The 27981-nt window shown below is 40.3% G+C and overlaps 1 protein-coding gene across 1 annotated transcript in view; it reads left to right on the top strand.

The window, feature by feature from the left end:
* The window catches only part of LOC149473061 (galanin receptor type 1-like), an 81023-nt gene extending 56949 nt beyond the window's left edge, over nucleotides 1-24074 (top strand). The window contains exon 2 of the mRNA XM_089684260.1: nucleotides 21671-24074. Within this exon, the coding sequence (XP_089540386.1) occupies nucleotides 21810-23114 (1305 nt within the window). The 5' untranslated portion in view covers nucleotides 21671-21809 and the 3' untranslated portion in view covers nucleotides 23115-24074. The remainder of the gene's footprint in view (nucleotides 1-21670) is intronic.
* Nucleotides 24075-27981: the final 3907 nt, after the last annotated feature.

Below are 27981 nucleotides of genomic sequence, written 5' to 3'. Positions count from 1 at the left end.
AGAGCAACGCAGTAATTCGATCTGACACAGCCACAAGCATACAATCCATTCACATACACATAGCTGGCTTACTTATTCATTTGGAAGATTGATCAGCCATGATACTACAAACTTTAGCCACAACATGTGAGCTCATCATTACAAGGTAAGGCAAACAAATTACACAGGGAAAATAACTATACTAATACCTAGTTAAAACAATGAATATGTTTGAAAATGTAGAATATCTTTAGGAATTAAAATATAATGGGAAAGGATTAGAATGCATGTCTGATTTTCTATTGGAGAGATTTATCTTTCACACAAAAGTTGCCATGCAAATGTTGCGGGAAACCTGGGACCCAAATAACAATAAAACCCTGACAGAAGTTATAACCCTTTCCCATTATTTGAAAAACTTTAAAACAGCTTTTTGGCTGAAGTTCAGATTTAAAGTAGATGTATGCCCAATCTACAAAATCTTATAGAAGCTTTAACGTGTTAATGTTCCTCCAATAGTTTTCAGTCTCTTTAAAGTGAAATTCCAGGCACCACCTAACGAATTTTAAAAATGTCCCCTCCCACCCTACTAACACCAACCAGTGTAAGAAAGATCTGTATACTTACCTGTTTTCAGGCCACTTCGGTCTGATCACATGATCCCCCTAAGTCATCCACTGCCAGCTCTCAGGGGAAGGAAGAGAGTGCTCTGACAATGGTTAGTAAAGCCTGAATTTGTGAGGTCAACCTTAGCATTGGCCCATCTCTTGTTGGCGTTCCTTTGTCTCCCCTGCAGCTATGCTGGCTGACACAAGCGAGCCAGCACACATGACCAGACCAGAACAGCCTGAAAATAGGTAGGTATACAGATCTTTTTTACATAGGTTAGTCAGAATAGGTGGTAGGAGGGGATGGGAGAAGTTTAGATTTAAGATTAGTTAGGTGGTGCTTGGAATTCCATGTTTAACTGCTTGCTGATCGTCTCTTGTAGGAATATGGTGGCGGAGCGGCTCTCCTGTGCCTAATCATGTATCTAGTATGTTATCCAGCATTTCCGGGTAGGGGGCACAAGCGCACCACCGGCGTGATGGCTGTGCTGTAATTAGTCATGGCACGAGCCAATCAGCAGGTCCCAGCCAATAACTGACCACTGGCACCCATTGATTAGCGAGGAGAAAGAGCCAGCCTTGAACAGTGTAAATATAAACAACACAGAGCTCTGTCCTGTTGATGGGGATGTGCCGATTTTTGTTTCCCTGCAAAGCAGTGAGTAAACACCGGCACATCCATTAGTGAAAGCACCACACAGTACACACAAACACTGGTTTGGCACACATTTAACCCTTTGATCACCCTAGATGTTTAACCACTTCCCAGTCAATGTCATTAGTACAGTGACAGTGTATATTTTAGCACTGATCACTGTATTAGTGTCACTGGTTCCCACAAAATGTAAAAAATGTCAGTTAGTGTCTGATTGCCTGCCATACTATTGCAGTCCTGCTATAAGTCGCTAATCACCACAATTACTAGTATTAAAAAATAAAAATTCCAGTATATATGCCAACGTTTTTAGACACTGTAAGTTTTGCACAAACTAATCAATATACACTTATTGGGATTTTTTTAAAGAAAAATATGCAGCAGACTATTTTTAAAAAATAATTAAAAAAAATTTATTGGATATGTTTTTTAGCAGAAAGGAAAAAATATTATCTTTTTTCATTTATAGCACAAAAACTAAAAAACCCAGTGGTGATCAAATACCACCAAAAGAAAACTCTGTTTGTGTGAAAGCAATTCTATAAATTTCATTTGTGTACAGCGTTGCATGACCGACAATTGTTAGTTAAAACAATACAGTGCAAAAGCAAAAAATTGCCTGGTAATGAAGCGGGGTAAATCTTCCAGAGGTCAAGTGGTTAATCTATGGGTTTTCTTAAAAAATATCTTGTGATCCTACCATGAAAATGCTTGTTCTGCTAATTCCTGTTATGGGGTCACCCTATCATGTGCACCCCTGGTGGAGACTACAGGTGGTGGAACTGAAACACATGATGAAGACATGGTCCACCATTGTCAAAAATCCGGTTCAAAGCAATGATGTGCAATAGTGAACGCATGTAGGCAGAAAGTGGCTAAATTAATTTGGTGAAGATCAAGATAGAAAGATGCATAAACAAGGTAAAAGTGGTATTTTATAAAAATAAAAAAAAAAAGCCTTGGAAAATGTTTATGATACACAATGCTTTAGCAAACAATATGGTTGTTCCATGCCTATCCAATGGACACACCAGCAATGTGGTCTGTATTGTATGTATAGGTTCAGTGTTCATTGGCTGTTAATCAGATCATTTTTGCACTTAGGCATCCCATACGTTAGTAATTTTGTTTGTTCAACCGGGGGGTTGAACAAAAAAAAAAAGATCGATTCCCCCATCCACACATTTGAAGTGGATGAGAGAATCGCCCCAACTGAGCTATTGTGTTATGATGGTGGAGAGACTTCTCCCACCATCAGAATACATTGATCTGCATTGCTTGCTATAGCCTGCAGCGCTGATTTATCCAACAGGCTGGTCGTACAGAAGTCAATCGTAGATCACCTTCTGTACAACCACAGTCCCTATACATGGATTGAAATTCAGGAAGTCCTTGTTTGACCTACCAAACTTCAATCCTTGTATTACTGGCTTTAGTTTCTAGTGGACCAAGAGCCCCCTTCCTATTCCTTTTGTGCATGTATGTATTTTTTTTTTGTTTAGTTTCAGAATATTTCTGCTTTACAAGCAAACAGCAGTTTAGCCTTTTTTTTTTTCATTTTTATAGAACCCAGTAAAGACCTAGTTCCACTGAAAAGTAATCTCATTACCTTCACCATTAAATATGTTTAAACAAGAGTCTTATCTCAGATTTAATATGAAGGATATAGATAGAATTAATATGCATGCAAAAAAGTGAGACATAGCAGACATAGAATTATAGAACTCTCTGGATAATGAAGAGGGGATGAGAAGGTCATAAAAGTGAATATGGCTCTGCATGATTTTTTTTTTGTTAATTCTGATTTTATTAAATATTAAAATAACATCTGCAAACTATTACATAGATTGCACATTATGAAGCATACATTATAGAAAATGACTAGTAAAGTATTCAATATTTGTCCAAATTACAGTTATTTCAGAAATCCAAAGCTGTTGTCCTTCTATCCATATGCAGTAGACTCAACAATCTGTAGACCAAACCAGTAGTTTAGAAAATGTAATGAAATTGATTGTGACAGCACTTGTGGCAAAGTATCTCATTTTGTTTAGAGCAGCTAATGAACTAATAGTTGAGATGCTGATTCAACTAACAATAATGTAAGACCTTGGTGTGTAGAGGTGACAGGAGCACTTTAATATTTAAAGACATTAAGGCAAATGAAGAAACAATCCCCATTCTGTATGTACTGTATATTCATGGAACCACATTTATAACCCACACCAGATTTACTAAAACTAGACAGTGCAAAATCTGGTGCAGCTTCCAGGTTTTATTATTGAAGCTTATGTAACAAGCTGGAGTGAGAAGCTGATTGGCTACCATGAGCAGCTGCACCAGATTCTGAGTGCTCCAGTTTTAGTAAATCTCCCCCCTTGCATTTGTCAGTTTTATATACATCTTTCATCATCTTTGCATTCTAAATTACATCTGAAATCAGTCTGACAGTGGGGGTAGATGCTGAAATAAAGGATAAAGGACAGAGAGTTAAACACTTAAAGCCCATGTACAGCCTTTTTTTTTTTAGTTCTTTCCTCCTGTATAAAAACATTTGGTAAGCACTACTCTCCATTGCTGCTCTACATGTCCTCCTCCATGGTCCAGTGCCTGTCCTGTTCTGGTTTGAATGTTGCTCATCCTCAATGAGCCCACTTTATATGATCCCAGGGTGTAAGGGCCACCATGGGCTACAACAGAATGCTGTGGGTCACTTTGTGCAGCTGTTCTTTGCAGCATTCAGAACTAATCATTCAGAAAGAGGACACAGGGACATCGTTTACCATGTATACAGAAATTCTTTAAAAAATAATGCAAGCCCACCAATGGGAATAAGGGATTGTATACTGCTAAAACCTCCACATTGTGCAACTCATGGCCTACTGTTTAGGTTTCCAGTTGAAAGGTTTGATGCCCATACACCCAGTACAGTATATGACTCCCATTTATTAAACATTTGGAACTCGCAAGGCACTGAGCCCAAGTACATTTATATGTCACTCTGTGCATGCACATAGATTTCATTACTAAACTGTATTAGATAAACACAGTCTGGATAAAATGCTATCATTCTTTGTCAGTGATGTGTGTTGATAAGGTTCCTGCAAGATTTCTTCTATTGTTCAGAAATACCATGTTTTATGCACAATGTTTAAAAAAAAAAAAGAATTTAAAAATATATAAATAAATAAATAATGTGAGGGTGTGTCTCCAAAGGAGTGGCTTGAGAGGTGGGGTAGGGGAGGGGCAGTGACCTCACTACGTATTGGACTGACATTACGGCGAGTACTGACGGAGTGTGATCACACTCCTAAGAGGCTGAGCATCACCGCAGCTCACACTCCTAAGATGCTGAGCATTACTGCAGCTCGCGGTTTTATTTCTATATGCGTGTTGTTTTCTAACACAATGTGAGTGCATTATGGGAGCACATTAAACAGTGTTTGTTATACCTTGGATAAGGCACCATATCTTTTTATCTTCTTTCTTCTATGGATCATATGAGGATATATTGAGCATTGAAGTAAGGAGAGGCTCTAGGAGGGAGAAAACCCTAATATCTACATAGACTCAGAAGATAGTTCGTAGGTTTCCATCTACATCAACATAAGCAACTTGAAAAGGAGAGTATATCACCAATATCTACTTCCTGCTGAACCCTAAAAAACTTTTTTGCACATTTTTCTTTTTTGCACATTTTTGCTGCTGAACTTTATGAATTGATATATTTTTTAATTATCTTTATTATTTTTATTCATTTATATTTCACTAATATATATACACAATTTATTGTTTTCTTTGCATCATTTGCACATTGGATCATATGAATTTATACAAATTTTTTCATTATTTTTATTTATTTATATTTAGTTGATTTTCACATTGGCACAGTGAATTTGATTAATTAATTTATTTTTAATGAAATAATTACACTGTATAAATATCATAATTGGATTTAATCACACATTTTTTATTTTGTATTTTTATTTTTATTTTTAAGCTTTATTAAGCACTAGGATAATATAATAAGATTAATTTAAGCAATCCAGGTAAAAAGTTGATAAGATGATAGTATCACAGCATATATGAATTAATGGTATTGCTATGGTATTATATAATATGTAGCATTTGTAAGGTAACATTAGAGCGCGGATAATTATTTATTGATTTGAGAGGTGGGGTAGTGTTAAAAGTTGGAATTACGCATAAAATCCAGTTCACATGTATAGATTACTCTCGTTCAACTTATAGGCTTCAATGGATTCCACCATCCATACTAAACAGCATGGGTGGAGGAATCTCCACTGCCTGAATACTCAAAGACTGACTGCATCTGATAGAATGCAGTCTCTATTTGGCCAATAACTTTCTAAATCAACTTTTGACAAATAGTGTGGTGCTCACAGCTCAAATTTCATGCTGTGCATGGCCAACTTTAATCCACAGGACAATTTCTTGTATAACTCAGGGATTCTCTTGGGGAGATGTATTCTAGCTGGTTGCCTGGAGTTCTGCTTGATCAACAGGTCTGCTAGTCTCCTAAATTAGCCAATAATTAGCAATTAATTGGAGTTGGGTGTACTGTGTTTAAGCAGCATAAAAGGGGTTATTTACTAAAACTGGAGAGTGCAAAATCTGCTGCAACTCTGCACAGGAACTAATCGGCTTCCAGGTTTTATTGCCAAAGTTTAATTGAACAAGCTGAGGTTAGAAACTGATCAGCTGCCATGCACATGGGCAGTGGTACCATATACCCCATACTCATTCACATGGGGGAAGGGCCGGGATCTGGAGGCCCCCTTGTTACATTGTTTAACAAGGGGGCCTCCAGATCCCGCCCCCCCCATGTGAATGAGTTTGGAGTACATGGCACCACTACCCATTTACAAAAAAAAAACCTGTAGTGGGAAAAAAGACAGGAGACAGTTTTTGACAAGTCCTTTATTAAAAGAAGGAAAATAAAAGAACGGAAGGGCTTGGTATGGATGGGGGGACCCCACGCCATTTTTAAATTATTTTTTAATTGCCGGCAATTCTTTCTGTTACATTCAGCTGTCAGTGGGAACCCTCTGACAGCTGCAACATTAACGCATGGTTTCCACTACTAAAATATCGCATGACTTGATAACATAATTCATGCAATATTTTAGTAAGGTTTTTTAGTGAATTCAAACCTTTTTTTTAAAAAATGCTGTGCGGTATCCACAATTCACTAAGATACCGCTTAGTGAATTGTGCCCACTATGCCAAAGAGTTACAGCAAAGTTCAAGCATGGTTGGCAACAAGGAAAGAACTTCATATTTACAAAATACGGTCTTTAATCAGACTAATGCAGTCAAAATTCCATGGTAGCATGACAACAAAGGAACAGTGGCACAGCAACAAAAAAACAGTGGGCAGTAAACATAAATGTGGAGAAACAGCTTTTGTGGTTTTTCTTTAAAAGATTTACCAAACTAAATTTCATTCTCTTCACTCTCATATCTCTTATTTTTCTATTAAGAAACAGATGGTGATTCACAAGTAATATTATTTTTATACTTTGCTTGGTTAATTTATTTATTTTTCTATCTGTGCTAGAACTAATTGAATGGCATATAAATAGCACTTGTTGCTGCGGATCACATATAATACTTCAGTGTCGGTACGGTAGCTTTGTGTAATGTCGGAGATACCCCAGATGTAGACACTTTAGAATGATTTGTACAGTTCACAGACTGTGCCTTTGCATGGTTTGGTGCCAAAGTAAATATCATCAAAATGTTTTCAGTTTGTCAGCCTTTGCCTGGGGTTTGGTAGCTTTCAAACAGAAAGAGTATAATTTGCCTTTCGGAATTTAAAGTGCTTTGCTTTTGTGTGATATGAAATTATTAGTTGTCTGCTTTATCTTTACTTTTAACATTTGTATGTGTGTTTCTTTATTTGTTTGGCCAGAAAATACCGTTAAACTACAATTACTGACTAACGCAACAAAGTTTTGCATAGTGGGTTTGCATATATTTTTATTCCCTTTGTATGATTCTCAGTGCTAAAAATAATTTTTTTTCATATTTAATTTTGATTATAAATATAGACTGTAATAATAATAAATATTTCTCTTTTTAGTCAGGTAAATCTTAAATATTACATATGAATGTTACCCATGTTTATGTCCAACCAACAATTTAAACTGACTGCTTTTTAACCCATTGGCGCTGGCACTTCCGGGCCCTTTAAAGGGTTTGTGATGACAGAAAGAGGGGGCGGGGTTTAGGTTCATGTGGCCGCCATGATTGGCTGTCACAGCGGTCACATGATTGAAAAGGTCCTGATCGCAAGTAGGGATCAGGACCTTTCTATGAAGCACTGGTAAATGTGCTGGGAGCGCGCAGGGCGCACGTTCACTGCACGTTTGTTTACTTTTGATACACAAATATATGTCCTCCCAGCGTCAAGGCCCACCCTCCGAGAGGCCGCATATTTGCGTACGTGAACAGGTTAAATTTGCCTGTCCAGCCTTAGCTCATCTGCTAAAAGAAGCCTGCTATTCATAGAGCTCAGTAGCTAACACTGGCATTTACAAACACAAGTGAAGGAACTAGAACAGTGATTCTCAGTTAGTTCCCAATTTTCAGTTACAGGGAAGGAAAACCCATAACAAAAGTTTATTTGTTAAGTAAATGTTTTATAATAACTACTTGCCTACTGGGCACTTCTACCCCCTTCTTGCCCAGGCCAATTTTCAGCCAATTTTGAGCATCTGTGTGGCATCCTGAAATGGAAGGTGGAGGAGCGTAAGGTCTCTAACATCCACCAGATCCATGATGTTGTCATGGAGGAGTGGAAGAGGACTCCAGTGGCAACCTGTGAAGCTCTAGTGAACTCCATGCCCAAGAGGGCTACGGCAGTGCTGGAAAATAATGGTGGCCACACAAAATATTGACACTTTGGGCCCAGTTTGGACATTTTCATTTAGGGGTGTACTCACTTTTGTTGCCAGAGGTTTAGACAGTAATGGCTGTGTGTTGAGTTATTTTGAGGGGACAGCAAATTTACACTGTTATACAAGCTGTACACTCACTACTTTACATTACTTTACTACTATTTTACATTGTAGCAAAGTGTAATTCTGTGATATACTGTACATTGTGATCTGTTGTGTCATTGGACACAGCTGATCACATGGTAAAAGGCCGCTGTGATTTACCTTTTACCTTATCACCTGATCAGCTGTGTCCGTAGGACACAGCGATCACTGACAGCGCCGGGTGAGCGCCGATGGGGGCGCGCAGGGGGTGGGTTCTGGGAGGACGTCCATGGACGCCCTCCCAGAACTAGACAACTGCTCTGTAGCCATCTTTCGGGTATAGCACGGTTGGGAAGCGGTTAATAATAAAAATACTGATATAAACCTTAGTTTAAAAATGTATAGACTTAAAGAAATAATTGCAAAGTTGACCCAAAGCTAATATAACTTTGATTGAATAATTTTAAAGATGTGTATGTGTAGCCAGGTGCTTGTCCAGAGACAGAGAAAAATTTAGGACACTGTGCTGCAGTCCCAATGGACTTCAGCAGAATGGGTTAAGACTACTTCACCTCCATCAACCAGGGGTAGCTGACAAGCAGAAGGAGCTCAGAAGACTTGATGGTTGGTAGCACCGAATCATGGGAGATAAAATTTGGGAAAGAAACTTTACTATGGCAGTTAATAGACTATTGGACTACAGTTCCCAATGGGCGCCAGATATAGAGAGCTGTATTTGCACAGGCTGAATACCGAGGGATTTCCACTTTGCTGCAAGGAGACTGAGGGGTGCACATCGCTGCTCCTGTGTGCACATCAACCTGCTACTAGCCTGTGTTGAGGATTGGAGTTGCTCCAGGCAGATCCAGAAGTGAGCTGACATCTGAACAGAGGGACCCCTGTTGCTGTATCACTGGGACTGCTGAGAAGACACTGCTGCCATTGCCATGTTGTCTGTGCTCCCAGTAGCAATAAAGTATCCATTTGCTTAACCTTGTGTGTTAGTGGGGCTGAGGTTATTCTCATAGTCAAGGCAGAAGGACAGAGAACCCAATCTATCAAGCGCCTCCTGCAGGGATAGGATACATGTGGGGACATTGTCCAAGGATATCTCTCTTTTCAGTGCAGACAGCAAAGACAATGAGCCAGAGACAGTTAACATCTATCCTGCTCCTAAAACTGAATGGTGCCAAGAACAAAACGGTTGAGAGTGGTGGCGACAACTGTACTGAAGAGCAGATCTGATAGGCAGTGAAAGCATTAGTTCAAACAAGTGCTCATACTTGACATGAAAGCATATCAAGTCACTTCCCACACCTATCTACTTCTAAAGTGGAGAAGTGGGATCCCTCCCTGCTTCCAGGGGCTAGTCTGCAGCTGACTAAAAGTCTACCTGGTTCAGCTGAGACTAACAGATACCACACCAGACAAGTCAGGCAACAGATGAACCTCTCTTTGGCTTTGATAGGGCCTGAATTATTTGCTGCTCTTGGAGACTTTGTGACAAAGTGCAAGAAGAATAACCAAACATATACTGGGTCTGGGTATTGGAAACTGAGGACGTTTTGAGGAAAACAGCCAGTGCTTGCTGGTAAGGAAAGGAGCGGCTGGAGCAAGCCACTTTGGATGAATTCATTGGATCAATGGATTCCTGAGGCCCCCAAAAATAACAGAGAACCACTGACAACTTAAGAGGATAATGTGTTGCTGAAGAAAGGTATAGACCCCAGATCAGTAGGTGAAGTTTGGCACAACAGGTTTTAAAGGGAGCTCAGCCCTTAGACCCTATCACAATTCAGCTGAAAACCCAAGGGGATGATGGAATCTTGAAGTACCCCGAATTAATCAGGACTGTACGATAAGAGGAAACCTTGTTAGAGAACAAAGAGAAGAGTGAGAGATCAGAACCTGTTGCTGGAGTCAGGTTGGTTAGTACAGTCAGTGGCAGCTTTTGAAAACTCAGATCACCCAGCTAATGGAGATGATGGCCCTGCTGGTGGTCAAAATTGTCACATTGCCTAGTAAGAGTGTTCCATTGCCTAGTCAGTCTTTGAATTCCTAAGCTGTTCCTGCTGAGAAACCTACAAGTCAAGTAATTTGCTTCATCTGCGTAGGAATGGAACACAACAGACGAGTATGCACAAACCAACAGAAGTCTGAAAGCAAGCACCAAAAGCAAAGCAGGTGCCTACCTTCAACAGCCATCTCCAATTCTAAAGAAACAAAGAGTACTCCCCTGCTGTACTGTGTTACTGAGAGACTGTCCAACTCACTCTCCTTGACCTCGGGCATATAGCCTCAGAAAGTTGGTTCACACCAACCTCCTGGAACTCAATCGAAACAACAGCAAAAGTTGCAGCCAACCAAGAAGGGGGTGCAAATACAGACCACAGGACCTGCTATCCCCCTGCTCCTAGCAAAATCCCTGACAAGTTATTAGGACCTTCTCGTATCGTGCCCGTACAAGTAGAAGGCATCTACACAAAGGCTCTACTGGATACAAGAGTACAGGTAACATGGCCTTGGAACTCAGAATTTCCCCTATAATGAGTGCCTGCCATTCAAGTTGGCTTTTGACCCCTCCATGGCTCAGCAAACAGAGACATTCAATACATCAGCCGTTGTATACCATTGTCCACATAGAGCCAACAAGAGTTCCTGGATAGTAGAAACAATACTGATATCATCAGGAGACTACTCACTCCCCTTGTTTCCAAGCTTGACACACCAACCAAGAGTGTACAACCAATGCTGTGACAAGTATATTGACCCATAGTTCAAGAACAGAAAGCTCCAGCAGAAGGAGTGGGAAAGTTGTGGTAACTATTCAGGAAAAGTGGCTCGTCTACGAGCTTCAGTCAAGTTCAGCTGTGAAATCCAGGGCCCTTTGTTGTCCTTGCAGCCAGTTCTAGGGTAAAAGACATGGGGTGGCATTGATCCCTGAAGTAGTGTTGAATAGGGCCTAACAACAAAGCAATGGGAAGATTACTGTCAGTGTTCACAACATTACTGACTCTCCAATGAAGTTATAGGCCTAAAAGCTGGTCGGACAAGTGAATCCAGCTACTCTAGTCTCATCTAATCTGGAGGAGGAAGTAGTGGATGAAATCCCAGTAGAAAGATTCTACCCGCAGAACCTCACTTTCACCAGAATTGAGGGAGTCAAAGCCCAATTCTTGAAATGGTGAGAGATGATCTCCAAAAAGAACTTTGATGTAGGATATGCAAAAAGTGCTCAACACAGAATTCATCTTCAGGAAGGCAAGTTCTTTAAAGAAAGAGCTCAACATATTCTGTTGGATGATCTGAAAGATCTTCATGAACAATTGGCAAAGTTGAAGTGAACAGACATCATTTGAAAGTTATAAAGTCTTTGTTCCTCTCCCATAATTGTAGTGAAGAAGAATGGCTCCCTAAGGTTGATACTGACTACTGAATACTTAAACGGAGAACTATTGCTCATCAATACACTACCCCATGGATAGAAAAAACTCTTCAATGCCTGTCTGGTTCAGTGTGTTAGACCCGAAGAGTGGGTACTATCAAATTCCCATGCATCTTGTTGAAAGAGAAAAGACAGCATCCACCAGATGGGATTCTCTTGTTCTAACTGAATTAACAATTTGGGAAGTATCCTACCTACTGAAAGAAATAATATAAATTTAACATGACATGGAATGAGCTTTCTAGTGTATTTGATTACAAAAGACCCTTGTGAGCAAGGGTTTGATTAGATCTCTAGGACACATTTGTAATGTCACTTCTGCTAACCTATCATAGTGGTCACTCAGTTAGTTTGATCCCTTTTTTAATTGTGTAAAGGATTAGGTATAATTGGGCTGATGAGCTTCTGCTGCACTACCCCCTTAGGAGTCGCTTAAGTCCTATAGTCCTGCACAGCCAGACAACACACATTTCCTATACACAGACTTGCATCCAGGAGGCAGTAACCAGTAATTGAACTTGGATGGGGTAAGGGGTACATGGGATGCCAAAAAGGCAATGGCAACTGAGAGCAGCCTCTGTGGAACTATGTACAAGCCTCTTCAGACAGCCAAAGATTCTCTTTTCGAGAGCTAGCCAGCATCTCCTATTGTACTACCCCAGACCCTAGAATCCTCTCCTCATCCAGCTGTACTGAGTGAATCTCTGTGCAGGGGATCCAGTGCCTGCCACTGCAGTGTGAAACAATTTCAGGTAGCAGGTAACCCAGTTTCCCAACAGAGTGCTCCCTGCCTTACTGCCCCAGGGAGTGCATTTCTACTCACTCAGTCCTTCTCCTATGCTGCTGTTGGGTCAGTAGCTGCTCTCAGGCCTTCTGCCGGGCTCTTCCTTCCCTGCTGCATAGATGGTCCTCACTCTAGGGGCCAGTGAAGTCCCAAGCTTTTCTCCTTCCAAGGTCCTGTGCCTGTAGGTGAGCCCCTCTCCATCTGGGCCCCCTCCCAGTCTCCTGCTCTCCAGTCTCACTTCCTCTCCATCTTCCACCAGAACTCTCCCTTTGCTCAGCAAGCTCAGTCACTCTTAAGGGTTGTCCTGGCCCCTTGTCAAGCATGCTGCTGGGGACTGGCCAGGATCCCTTGAGAGTGCACACTAGCCACTCCTTACTTCTGCTCACTGCTTCTAGAACTTTCTCTAAAGTTCTAGTGCAGGGCAGGGGGAAGTCTCGGAGAGCCAGTCTGCAGAGCCTCTCATCTCTGACCTACATTTGACCCTGCTAACTATCATACCCAGGCTGATATTCAGCCTTAACATTTTGTGCTCTAGCTCCCCCTAGCTATCTACGAGGATGCTACACTTTTAAATGCCATGGGGTTTAGCACCAACAAAAGCATTATAAGGGCATCTTCTAGGGGTATGAAGGATAACATTTAACTAGGAAATATTATTCCTGATTCCTTGAGGCAGAATTCTACAACATCCATAGATAGGAATTTCAGGGATGGCTATACTATTGGATGTACTGTACCTCTTCATAAATGTTAATATTGCATTGGACCTTGAAATCAAGTAAGCAAAGAGCAAATGAAAATATATTTAGACTAGTTAGAAGTTACATAGTAAGTCAGGTTGAAAAAAGACATCTCGTTCAACCAATAACAAAAAAATAATAAGTTAATTTAATACCTCTATATACAGAACCCTATGCCCACAGTTGTACCAGAGAAAGGCAAAAAAAAAACTTAAAGTGTGGTCCAATTTGCTCCACCAGGGGAAACAATTACTTCCCAATGCCCTAAGGCAATTGAATATTCCCTAAAACAAAAATAACGGGTATCATTACTTGTTAATGTTAATAGCCAAGTATAATCTATGCATTCAGGAATGAATCCAGTAACATTCAAGTGAACTAGCTAGTGCCTGATAGAAGCCTTTCTGCATGCTGCGGTTAAACCTCTTTTTCTCTAGTCGTAAAGAGTGCCCCCTTGACCATAAATTGAATAACTTAGTACCAAGTTCACTACATGGACCATTTATGTATTTATAAATTGTGATTGTAGCCAGCTTTAACTACATGCCGCCCAGCCACTGTACATATACGGCGGCAGGGCGGCACTCGCAGGCAAAACCACGTTTTAGGACGTGTGTCTTGTAAACAAATAGGGGGCGTGCGCGAGGTGCGCCGCCGCCCTATCTATCCCGCGGATCACCGCCGCAGATGTCAGTCGCCGGGTCACAGCCGCTCGTTAGCAGCTATGTTCCGGCGATCGGCGGCAAACAGTGACAGACAGCACAGCTGCAGTAGCTGTGCTGTCTGTCACTTCCCTGTCAGCTCGAGGATGAGCTGATCGAGAAAGAAGAGTTTCTCTTTCTCGATCAGCCTTGTCCTGTCTAGTACACACCCCCGCCCCCTAGTAAAACACTCCCCTCACTCCTATAACCCTTCCCTGCTAAATAAAGTTAACCCCTTCCTCCCCATTGCCATTAGTACAGTGTCAGTTTTTTTTTTTTTTTGCACTGATCACTGTATTTGTGTTTTTGGGGATGTCAGTGACCCCAAGTCAGTATCCCCCAATGTCAGAATGTCCGCCGCAGTCCCGCAGTCCCGCCATAAGTCGCTGGTCACTGCCATAAGTCCCTGATCGCCGCCATAATTCGCTGATCGCCGCCATTACTAGTATAAAAAAAAACCTAAAAATCCCAGTATCTTTCCCACCATTTGTAAACGCTATAACTTTCACGTAAACCAATTAATTTACATGTATTTGGGGGTTTTTTTAGCAAAGACATGTCGCAGAATGCATTTTGGCAGAAATTTATGACTAAATTTGATTTTTGCATTTTTTTTTTACTGGACATGTTTTATAGCAAAAAGTCCAAAATATTGTTTTTTTTTTCCTCAAAATTGTCAGCCTTTTTTTTTATAGCGCAAAAAATAAAAACCGCACAGGGGATCAAATACCACCAAAAGAAAGCTCTATTTGTGGGGATGTAAATTTCATTTATGTACCGTATTGCATGACCGCGCAATTGTCCGTTAAACTAGCGCAGCGCTGTATAGCAGAAAAATGGCGTAAGTTGCAGTATTTATACCATAGTTTGTAAACGCTATAACTTCCACACAAAGCAATCAATATACACTCATTGAGATTTTTTTTACCAAAAACATGTAGCAAAATACACTTTGGCCTAAATTTATAACCAACTTTGAGTTTACTATATATTTTTTATAGCTGAAAGTAAAAAATATTGTTTTTCTTAAAAATTTTTGGCCTTTTTATGTTTATAGCGTGAAAAATAAAAAGCGCACAGATGATCAAATACCACCAAAAGAAAGCTCTATTTGTGTGAAAAAAAGGACGTAAATTTTGTTTGGGTGCAGCATTGCATGACCGCGCAATTATCAGTTGAATTAGTGCAGCGCCGAGTAGCAAAAAGAGGCCTGGTCATTAAGGGGGGTAAATCCTCTGGAGCTCAAGTGGTTAATCACATCTTTAATAAATTGAGTTTAGCTAATCTTTCCTCATACCTGAGGTTCCTCTTGCCTCTTTTCAATGTAGTTAAAATTCAGCAGGTTTCATCAATTCTCTTTTCATTTTTTTTTTCATATAGAACGTATTCCAGTCACATATTAGTAAATAGAATTCTCTATGAATGTGTTTTATGGTTAATTACAAAAATAATTACAAAGTTCCAAATCACTGAATATTTATTTAAATTAATTTATTTTTTTATTTTACATTGAAACATTAATTTCACTTTTATTTTACCAATGGTGACTTATATTATCAACAACAGCAGCAAAGCTATTAGTATCAGGTTACTATATGGGGTTCTAAATGCTATAGAGTCCTGGGTAGCATTTAACAGACAACTATAAGCTGCCACAGCCAGTGAAGGAGGTCCATTACTGCTAATGTAGTCATTATAAAGGGTTCTGTAGCTTCCGAATGTCACCTTGGTGCCTTTTGGCATTGGACATTATAACAATTGCCACACAGGGAATTAATCTAACTATTAATTATGCATGTGGGTCACAGAATACAGTATACACAATATTTTGTTTTCTACTTTTAATACTGTAGATTTTTATTAAAGGGTTTTAAGAACATCAATTAATATAATAGAACGGGTGGTTATACAAATAATGGTCCGTTACCACAATGCCCATAGTGTACAATACAGGGCCACATCCAAACACTAAAAGTGTTACTAAACCCAGGACCCTGCATTCACTAAATCTGGTCTTCCACAGTACACAGAACACAGAAATGCAATTATTATAGTAAAAATAAACTGGTAAATACCTTTTCTCATCAGCATAGTTACATAGTTAGTCTGGCTGAAAAAAGACAAAAGTTCATCCAGTTTAACCATTAAAAAAAAAAAAGTTATAATCCTACTTCCACAGTTGATCCAGAGGAAGGCAAAAACCCAGCAAAGCATGATCCAATTTGCTCCTGTAGGGGGAAAATTCCTTCCTGATCCCCTGAGAGGCAATCAGATGTTCCCTGGATCAACTTTACCTATAAATGTTAGTATCCAGTTATATTCTGTGTATCCAAGAAATAATCCAGGCCTTTTTTAAAGTAATCCATTGAGCTGGCCAAAACCAACTCTTGAGGGGGTCTATTCCACATTTTCACAGCTCTTACTGTGAAGAAACCTTTCTATATTTGGAGATTAAATCTCTTTTCCTCCAGGCATGAAGAGTGCCCCCTTGTCCTCTGTGTTGATCTTTAGGTGAATAACTCTACACCGAGTTCACTATATGAACCACTTATGTATTTATACATGGAGATCATATCCCCCCTTAATCTCTTTTTCTCAAGAGAGAATAAATTCAGTTCCTCTAATTTTTCTTCATAGCTGAGCTCCTCCATGCCTCGTATTAGTTTGGTTGCCCTTCTCCAGTACTTTCTGTACTTTCTCCAGTTCCCCAATCTTCTTTTTGTGAATTGGTGCCCAAAGTTGAACTGCATATTTCAGATGAGGTGTTACTAATAAATTGTACCGGGGTAATATGATATCTCTCTCTCTGGAGTCTATACCACTTTTAACCACTTCCCATCCGGCCGTTGTATATAAACAGCCGGACGGTGGCAGAGCAGGGTCGGGTGGCTGTTTATAAACAGCCTCCCCACCCCCTGCTTGTGCGCGCTCCTTGAGAGCGCGCAGCACCGCAATCCAGTGCCCGCTGTGTCCTCCGGACACAGTGGAACACCGATCGTCGGACCGACCACTGTGCAAGGTCCCGATCATGTGATCACTGATTGGCCAAACAGTGATCATATGCAGAGTAGTAAGCAAGATGTCACTTCTGACATCATTGCTTACTACGTGTGAAATCTGTGAATGATCACAGAGGTCACATGGTACAAGGCTATTCACAACAGCCTTGTACCATGTGACAAGCTGTGACCAATCACAGCTCACACAGTAGTTCTCAATGGCTGCAAGAATGCAGCCAGAGAGAAGGAGAAATGATTGATTTTACAGCTTTTATGGGTGTAAAGGCAATCAGTGTACAAAAAAAAAAATCTTCATCACCCCCCACAAGTAGTACAGTGTCACTATAAAAAAAAATAAAATAAAATGGTAAAAAAAAATGTTTAAAAATTATAATTTTTGGTTATAAACTAATTTGGGTTTTTTTTTTTTACTAAAAAGATAACAGAATAAATTTTGGCCAAGATGTATGATGAAATATTATTTATTTGCTAAATTTTTTAAGAAAAACACTTTTTTTCAAAATTTTTGGACTTTTTCATTTACATAGCAAAAAAAACAAAAATCCCAGCGGTGAATAAATACCACCAAAATAAAGCTTTATCTGTCTCAAACAAATTGTTAAAAATTCATATGGGTACCGTGTTGCATGACCACGCAATTGTCATTCAAAGTGTGATAGCGCTGAAATCTGAAAATTGCCCTGGACAGGAAGGGGGTAAAAGTGTCTGGAGAGGAAGTGGTTAAGGACCCGTGGGTGTATGCCATCTGGTCCAGTTGCTTTATTCACCTTTATTCTGTTTAAATATTTCTCGATTATATCAATTGTAAGCCAATGTGGATCATCTGGGGCTGTGTCAATACCATGCCCATTATGGACAAGAGCTCCCCCATGCTCCTTTGTATACACAGAGCTGGATAAGGTATTTAATAAATTTGCCTTCTCTTTGTCCCCAGCCACCCACTCTAGATTATTTTGTAAAGGGCCTACATGCTCGGACTGGACCTTTTTACTATTAATATATTTGAAGAATTTTTTGGGGTTGGTCCTGCTATCTTTTGCAATCTGACGTTCGGTTTCAATTTTTGCACCCTTTATTTCCTTTTTGCACATTCTGTTATAAGCTTTGTAATGTTTAAACGATGATAACATTCCTTCATTTTTATATTTAATACAAGCTCTTTTCTTATTATCTATAGCTTTTTTAACTTTGGCCATAAGCCACATAGGTTTGATTTTTATCCTTTTAAACTTGTTGCCCATGGGAATATATTTTGCAGTGTGTTCACATACAGTCTTTTTGAAGAACTCCCATTTCTGTGTTGTGTTCATCGATGCCAATATTCCCTCCCAGTCTAATTCTTGGAGAGCCGCTCTCAGGCTTGGAAAATTAGCTCTCTTAAAGTTGAACATTTTTATTTTTCCCTTATGTGCTTGTTGTTTACAGCTAACAATAAATTAAATTATGTTATGGTCACTGCTACCCAGATGTTCTTTTATATGGACATTTGTAATAAGTTCTGCATGGTTTGAGATTACCAGGTGCAGCAGAGCATCATTCCTAGTTGGGGCCTCTATGAACTGTACCATAAAATTGTCCTGTAGTAGGTTTATACATTTTTGCCCTCTTAACTGTTTGTGCAGTACCATTACTCCAGTCAATTTCTGGGTAGTTAAAATCCCCCATTATTATCACTGTCCCAGCCCTTGCAGCCCTTTCGATCTGTGCAAGGAGCTGAATTTTCACCTCCTCATTAACACTGGGAGGCCTATAACAAACTCCATTAATTACCTTTGTGGTACGCATCCCTATGTGCAGTTCCACCCATAATGCTTCAGCCTCATCGCACTCTCCATCAACTAGGTCCTCTTTCACACTTGCTCTGAGATCACATCCCAGTTAGAGACAGACACCACCACCTTTCCTTTTTACCCTGTCTCTCTGAAAGAGAACATAGCCAGAAATATTAATGGCCCAGTCATGTGAAGAATGAATCCAAGATTCAGCAGTACCAATTAAATCATAGTTCTCTTCATGCACCAAAGCTTCCAACTCCCCTATTTTTCTTGGCAGGCTTCTGGCATTGGTGAATAAACACTTTAATTCATTGACACCTTGTACACACATATTTTGCATATTTTTTAATTTTATACAAATTGTACCAATTCCAATGGTTGTTTGCAACATGGGAACCTTCTTATTGTCTGCCATAGTCCTCCCCACATCTTTCCCCATTCCACCCACCAATAAGTACTGACTCCTGTCTGATCTGTCTACCCTGTTATAATCTAATTCTCCCTCCCCCCTCGATCCTAGTTTAAATACTCCTCCAGCCTCCCCATAAACCTCTCCCCCAGCACAGCAGACCCCCTTCCATTTAGCTGCAGACCATCTCTAGCATATATAGGTTGCACTTCAATGAAAAGTCAGCCTAGTGCTCTAGAAACCCAAATCCTTCACTCTTACACCAGGTTTTTAGCCATGCATTTAGTTCTCTGATCTTTCCCTGTCTTTCCTGAGTTGCGCATGGAACAGGTAATATTTCAGAGAATATCACCTTGGAGGTCCTTCCCTTCAACTTGCAGCCTAGTTCTTTAAATTGATTCTTAAGGAGCCTCCACCTTCAGCATTATATGGAAGTTTTGTGACTTCTATAAGTGTCCAACTGAGCACTGGTTAATCTTGCAGATGGAGTTTTCATTCTCCTCTGACTGCCTGGACAGTGCTGAGTCACATACACCCTCCCAGTCACATACACCCTGTAACAACACACACCGCAGAGCATGTGCAGATGTGCCACTGGTGCTCTGTACTATGGCAGATGGATTGGGAACAGTAAAAGAAGTGGATCAGAGAAGCCAGGATCAAACAGCCTTTTTAAACAATGCGAAGGATTAACTCCTTAGGTTCCACAGTGAATATAACAAGCATGCTTTACTCCATATACAGACTGATTTTACTATTGTGGGTTTAGTAACACTTTAAAAAGTAAAAAAGGATGCACGAAGTAACATCCCTAGGATGCAGCATTTGGGTATGAATTGAAAAGCGTTGGCAAAGTATGTCACATCTGAGTTAAAGCGCAAAGTTAATTTTGCGTTATTAAAAAAAGATCACACATTTTGTGTTTTGGGGGTGTTTGGCTTCTGGAAAAATGCCAGCAGAGATGTGAGTTTGGGGTAATTAAATGAATGTGTTTGATTTCAAAAATAGGGGAGTAAGAAAAACTCCCCTTTCAACAAGAAGAGAAAGAGGAGAATGAAGTAGAAGGATTGCAAATGTGGGTATGGAGAGGGGATAAGTGGGAAGATTGCAAAAGAAAAGACAGGCGGCTGGATATATAGGCAAAGGGGGGCAAAGACTCCGGGGCCTATCTGCAGGTGCCTCCCTCCCCCCCTCAAGGTGCATCGCCTACGGGAGGTATAGCTTGCTGTTGGTAATAAACGGTGTTATATCCAGGGGGGGCCATAAAGCAATACATTTTTAAGGTATCTAAGAGAACGCAGGGAAGTTCCAGTATTTTGTTTTTTAATTGGCCTATATGACAAATTTGATATTGTGAGGTAGGCATGGAGAATAGGCAACTCTGTCAAAAGTGTTTAGTACATATCTTAAACATATATTCTTGTAAAAGCTCCTTCACATCCTTCAAGCCCAACGATAATTGTACAAATGTTGCTTACATGCACTTGAGTGAACTTAAAGCCCAATTAAAGCTATTTTTTTTAACTTTTGTTATGCAGTCAGGCAGCTTAACAAGTAAAGTATATGTTTTTTTTATGTGTTCAAAGTGCTTTCAAGTCATATTATACTGCCCTTCGGTAACAGCACATTGAATTTCCAGACTGCTGCTCTTACTCAAAGCACAACAGTTTGAGCCTCCAGCAGTCCAACATGCCCCCTGAAGTGTCCTCCACTCAACAACACATTTCAGGGAACAAGAGGGTTGTTGTTTGGAGAACTGTGCTAGGGCGCAGTAGTCTGGGCCTCCAGCATGCTGCCAGATCAGGGTAGTTTATTATATCTTGAAATAACTTTTAACATGTACAAAAAAACACATATTCTTTACTTGTTTTGCAGCCTATCGACATAACAAAAATTTAGAAAATGGCTTCAATCAGGCTTTGACAATGTAAGGAGTAGTGATGATGTACTAAGGTAACCAGGGGCGAACTGACAACTCATGGGGCCCCCGGGCAATAGGGGATCATGGGGAGCCTGTGTCCTTGCCCAAACTCGAAAACGCCTATGAAAAAGGTACCAGGGGCATGTCATGGGGCCCCCTACTGACCTCGGGCCCTCGGGCAGTGCCCGAGTTTCCAAATGTTCAGTCCGCCCCTGAAGGTAACTAGCACTGAACAAACTCATGAAATTTTACCTATGATCATTTGAGCATACAGGAAAAGAAAAATAGTTGTTGATTGGTTACTGTGAGATACTGAACTGTATTTTACTGATCTTGACCTTATGAAAAAAAGGAACTAAACACAGTTTAGATCTACAGTATTTGAGTACGTAACATTACCCCCAATGTAGTTTCAGTTTGACAATTGTGTGTGATAAAACACTGTTGCATACTCTGTTTTTGCCCGTGCCAACAAGAAACCAAAATGTGACTTGCCTAAAATCATTATAAACAAACAACACTCAAGTAACTTCATTGATTTATTGAGATGTAACTTGTACATATTGTCTTGATCATTTAGGAAAGAAATATCTTCTAATCTATATTTATTGCATTTTCTTTTTCAGTTTTGGACGTTTTCACTCACATCATGCAAAGCCAATATATACCAACAAAAGAGAGCAGAATTGCTGGAGGGGATGCCAAACAGTCCCAATTAAATCTACAGCTAAAATTATCAGCGAGCTATTCTTCCGCCTAAAGGAAATGATGAATTCCTCTACTGACGCTCCAGTGTTTAACTATTCTCCGCTAGACTTTTTTGTAAAGGCCAATCTGTCCATGCCAATGTTTGGAAATGACAGCAAAGAGTTTAATGTGGAGGAGTTGGAGAAAATGCTGTTCCTCTTTGTTAAAGAACCTGTAACCATCAGCCTTACTGCCATGTATGTCCTGTCCTTTGTGGTGGGCATTATTGGAAATATAATGTCTATTAAAGTGCTGACTAGGAAAAGAACTGGTAGGACATCCAGCCTGAGTGCCACCAGAAGTCTTCTGATTAATTTGGCAATTTGTGACCTCATGGTGGTTTGTGTCTGCATGCCCATTACAGTTGGGAACTTGATTTACAAAGCCTGGGTATATGGTGACTTTCTCTGCAGAGCAGTACCCTTCATTCAGGCAGTATCTGTTTCAGCCAGTGTACTAAGTCTCACAGTTATAAGTGTAAATAGATATTATAATGTGCACAATCCACTGAATGCCAGATCATTCTTTACCCAAAGGAAAATATACGGCACCATTGGAGTGGTGTGGGTACTGTCCTCCAGTATTTGCTTGCCTCTCATATTCATGAATAAAAAGGAAGATATAGAAATAGATCCAGCTTTGCCTTCCTTAGTGTTCCCAATCTGTAGAGAGATCTGGCCACATGTTATGTTCAAACAGGCCTACAACTTCCTTTTGTTCTGCTCCTTGTACTGCTTACCAGTCCTTTTCAACTTGATAATATGTTTCTTCACAATACGTAAACTGTGGAGCTCTTCTGGAAATTTTAAGGAATGTGACTCTAGGAACCAGTCTTTGCCAGTTTCCCGACTTAAGATCAGAAAGAAGATTGCCAAAATGGTGGTGGCGTTGGTGTCTCTTTTTGCCATTTCATGGCTTCCTGTCTATATGATGGACATATGGATTGATTTTAGCATCCCCAAACCAACTCAAGATGATACTCCATCACCATGGATCCTTCAGTTGCGACCTTTTGCTCAGTGGCTTGGACTCACCAACTCCAGCCTGAATCCAATTTGTTATTGTTTTGTGGGAGACCTTTATCGGTCAGCCAAACAGATGAAGAGCATATACCACAATAGAATGGTTTCACTGTTTAGTTTCTCCTTTTCTGATACATCTCCCACATCAATACCTAAGCTTTTGTCTTACAAAAACTCCTTACATTCCACCAAAAGGTCCAAACTGAACTGCCCCTTGTCGATGGGGGAGAACTGTGAAAGCTGCTACCCGGTGATCAGTGTGTGTGAAACACCTGCTCTAACCAGCCAACCATTGTCCTAGAAGCTAATATGATGGAACAGGAAACTAATCATTCACTTTGTAAAGATGGATTGTACAAAAGATTCCAATAATGACTTTCATTTGCATTATAGATTAATGGCCCAACCAGACAGATATGATTGTCAGTAGATATTGACTGCTTTAAATATTATATTTCAATTAGTGTGAGTGATATTGCCCCACTCAGATCTTGTCAGGGACACTGCAAGTGTAAAATTGTACATAACTCAATCCTGTGCAAAACGTCATTACAAGAATAGAAAGATGAAACTGCTGTTAAACAAATATTATTTTTGTATTTATTTCTTAGGTTAATGTCTTGGTTTGCCCTCTTCATCTAAGGTAGTGGCAAATTTAGCAATAAATTGAATATTTAAAATTTGACTTCATTGTTATATTTAGCAATTGCATAATAATTATACGCTTAATAATATATTTAATTTTTATCTTATGAACTCTTCCACATGTGATCTTTTTTCTTTTAACTTAAATGCTGCTCTTATGCAAAATGTCTTGCCCACTGCTTGCATAAGGAAAGCCCTAACTGCAGAGCTGCATCTTTAATTGCAACACTAATAGTAAAAATTGCTAAAGCTGAGTTGCAAGCAAACAGATAAATTCACTTGAAATGTATATATATGGGATCTGTTTTCTACACAGCCACCCAGCACAGACCTGCCTGGAAGGGACTTGTTCCTCCCCCACAGTGGCATCCCTACCTAGGGGGGTGCGGGCTGCACCGGGTGACACCATCACAGGGGGTGCAGGAGCAGGATGTCAGCAGAGCTTCTGGGCTCTGTGAAGGTCTTGGACAGTTATTGGGGTGATCCCGGTTTCCCGGCACAGTGACATCTGCCCCCCCGGTGTAGCAGTAAAATGAGTATCCCAGACCCGTGAAGATATGTATCCCCTGAAGCAACTGCGCATGCGTCAGTTTCAGGCCGAAGAAGCCAATCGCCGATCTCCAACTTTAGCACAGAGCTGCCACAGTTAACCCCTTACAGGCTGCAAACCGCTGAAGCTGATCCAGTGGATCACTATGGGTTGCAAGATCAGTTAACCTGTATAGGTTCAATGTGTATGGGGTTAACTGATCTTGCAACCCATAGTGATCCGCGGGATCAGCTTCAGCGGTTTGCAGCCTGTAAGGGGTTAACTGTGGCAGCTCTGTGCTAAAGTCGGAGGTCAGCTTCTTCGGCCTGAACATGCGCAGTTGCTTCAGGGGATACATATCTTCACGGCGGGTCGGGATATTAATTTTACCTCTACACCGGCACCTCTCCCTTCTCTCTGGAGGGGTGACACCACGTGTTACTGCACCGGGTGACACCAACCCTAGGGACGCCTCTGCTCCCCCAGTCACAGTAAACAGAATTAGCCAACTGATCAGCTGATTCCTCTATCACTTTGCTCTCTCCTCCAATCAATATTCTTCTCATTAGCACACAAGCACTGCAGCACAACAGATTGGCTGTCATGCTGCTTCTCCTAGTCCAAGCTCTGCTGTACAGGGGATTGCAAGCAGCTGATACCAGGTAAAATTCAGGTATTTATCCTGTGTGAATTTAAAACAGCATACATTATGATGTGTAATAATGTATACAGAGCTACATTAACGTGTTACTAAACCCACAACAGTAAAATCAGTCTGTACATGCAGTCAAGCATGCTTGTTATACTCACTGTAGAACCTAATGGGTTGATCCTCTGCATTGTGTAAAAAGGTTGTTTGATCCCATCTTCTCTGATCCTCCCCTTCTTCTACTGTCCAAATCCATCTGCTGATAGTACAGAGATATAGAAGTCATTCTGCACATGCTAAGTTTGGTGTGTATTGCTAGAATTTTTTTTTTTCTTTTGGAGGGTACATGTGATCAGCACAGGGTCAATTAGCACTGTTCAGGCAGAGGGTCAGGGTATATGCAGCCTCATAGGACAGTCAAAAGTGAATGAAAACTCCTCCTACAAGCCAGTCCCCAGCTGAACACTGATAGAAGTCACAAGCCTACTGCTGATGAGAAAAGGTATTTAGCAGTTTATAGCTACTAAAATGATTATATTTCCATGTTCTGTGCACTGTGGGAGACCAGATATAGTGAATGCAAAGGCTGGGTTTAGTAACACTTTAATTTTTAATTATTCTCTACAAAGAGTATATACAGAGGCATCTACCATCTACCATTTGTTGATGAAATTATAATATACTAATAGATCTGTATCTGATATATGGGTAATTGTATCCACATTCCTTGATAGCTAAATTCATGTGTTTTTTTTATGTCTGCTGGAGTTCAGATTTAAATTGTCATTAAATTTCAAGCAAATTATACTTGAGTTGGTCATTCTGGGGCGAGTATGGAGTCCACATTAGTTAAACTTATAATGTATAAAAAAAGTAAGACCTGTTCGCACCAAAATGCAGTGAGAGAATGCATTCGTTTCCTGCACCGCAGGTGAACGCACTGTCCTTGTAAAACATGCGCAGTTGCTAATTAATTGTAAATGGCCCCCAAATGTATCTCGCAAATGCAGTGGATTGGCAGCCACCAGATCACATGCTACCACAGTACCATGTGGTCTGCTGCAACGCGATCTGAAAACGTAGTGCTTACACGACTGTTTCCACGTTTTAATGGGCCAATCAGCACTGTCCAGACAGAGGGTCAGGGCTTATGCAGCCTAATAGGACAGTCAGAGGTGAATGAAAACTCCTCCTACAAGCCAGTCCTCAGCTGAACACTGATAGAAGCCACAAGACTACTATATACTGCTAATGAGAAAAGGTATTTAGCAGTTTATAGTTACTAAAATGATTATATTTCCATGTTCTGTGCACTGTGGGAGACCAGATATAGTGAATGCAAGGGCTGGGTTTAGTAACACTTTAATTTTTAATTATTCTCTACAAAGAGTATATACAGAGGTGTCTACCATCTACCATTTGTTGATGAAATTATAATATACTGATAAATCTGTATCTGATATATGGGTAATTGTATCCACATTCCTTGATAGCTAAATTCATGTGTTTTTTTTATGTCTGCTGGAGTTCAGATTTAAATTGTCATTAAATTTCAAGCAAATTATACTTGAGTTGGTCATTCTGGGGCGAGTATGAAGTCCGCAACTTAAGACCTGTTCACACCAAAATGCAGTGAGAGAATGCATTCGTTTCCTGCACCGCAGGTGAACGCGCTGTCCTTGTAAAACACGCGCAGTTGATAATTAATTGTAAATAGCACCCCAAATGCATCTCACAAATGCAGTGGATTGGCAGCCACCAGATCACATGCTACCACAGTACCATGTGGTTTGGTGCGATGCGATCTGAAAACGTAATGCTTACACAACTGTTTCCACGTTTTAATGCATTTTGATGTCCATTCAAATGAATGGGCTGTCAAAACCAGACTGTATGGCAACAATGTGAACTGGCCCTTAGAATTTTGTAGAATTTTTTTGTATTATACATTTTAACATCTTTACAAGGATAAACGTTGCTAAGCAATACATGTAATGATTATGAGTTCAGGCTTTGCAAAGAGATGTCAAGAAAAAATGGACCTTGTCTTAACTGTGTTAAATGTTACAAAGGAGAACTATTTTGTATTCTATATTAAAATGACACATAAAGCAGTGTTTTGTAACATTCACTGAACATTCACTGCAGGTGAATTTTCCTGGTACATGTTTTTACAGTGATTGATTTCAACTGCAGTGAATTTTGGTGACTGTCACTTTTATTGCTTTGTGAGTATGCCCTATAGAGTGTTTGCTGTACAAAAAGTGAGACAATTTCAAAAAATGATTTGGGCGGACTAGCACAATAGTTCTGAATGATCTGAAATGTCTATCCAGTCTTGGATTTGTCTGTATTTTTCATAAGCATGGAATAAACCATTTTACATATAAAATATAAACATGGTGTTACTTGTAGTTTGCTTTTCACAAACATTTTTGCACCTTGAAGAGTTCTTTTACACTTACTTCAAAATGTGGCATTGGCCACACTTTTTTAAAGCACTCTGAATGCCGATCAAAGCACCTCTCATTAAATAAAATGGTTACCTTACAGTTCTGTTCATACTGTTGTGTTTGCTTTGGTTTACTTCAAAAATGATACCTCATGATGCTTTCTTGGTGCTTCAAAGTATCTCCTAAGCCGACATAGAAGTTTATGAAAAGCTCACTAACAGCACCTGTAACTTCTGAGGGATTTTTATTCAGAGTTAGCTTCGCTTTATTTTGGAGATATTGCAGGTATGAGATATCCCAGGATGCACTGGAAAACCAACAAGCAGACCACAAAGACGCCATCAGCAGTCACTTCCAGTTCATGTGTATATATTAGTCTCTGGTATATCTGGTATGCAGCGTGGAGCAGCAGGAAGATGAGAGGGGTCCAAACTGGAGCAGAGCAACTAGCAGACGGCCCATGTTGTGTGCAACATGGGAACACTATAGTGAAAGGTGAGCATAGACCAGAAAGAGAGGACTGAAGGGCAGAGGATTAGCAGAGCTGGAGGACCAGAGCAGAAGAAACTAGCTGATGTTACATGTGGTGCGCAGCATGGGAGCAATATAGCAGGAGGTGAGCGTGGACCGGAGAGGGAGGACTGAAGGGCAGAGGATCAGCAGAGCTGGGGGACCAGAGCAGAAGAAACTAGCTGATGTCACACATGGTGCGCAGCATGGGAGCAATACAGCAAGAGGTGAGCGTGGACCAGAGAGAGAGTACTGAAGGGCAGAGGATCAGCAGAGCTGGGGACAAGGGCAGAAGAAACTAGCTGATGTCACACGTGCTGTGAGCAATACAGCAGGAGGTGAGCGTGGACCAGAGAGAAAGGACTGAAGGGCAGAGGATCAG

The sequence above is a fragment of the Staurois parvus genome, unplaced genomic scaffold (genome assembly GCF_062004578.1).
Source record: "Staurois parvus isolate SC_StPar_1 unplaced genomic scaffold, SC_StPar_1.0 ptg000018l, whole genome shotgun sequence".
NCBI classification, from domain to species: Eukaryota; Metazoa; Chordata; class Amphibia; order Anura; family Ranidae; genus Staurois; species Staurois parvus.
The sequence above is the reverse complement of the archived record's forward strand: the minus strand, read 5'-3'. Positions and strand labels throughout refer to the sequence as shown.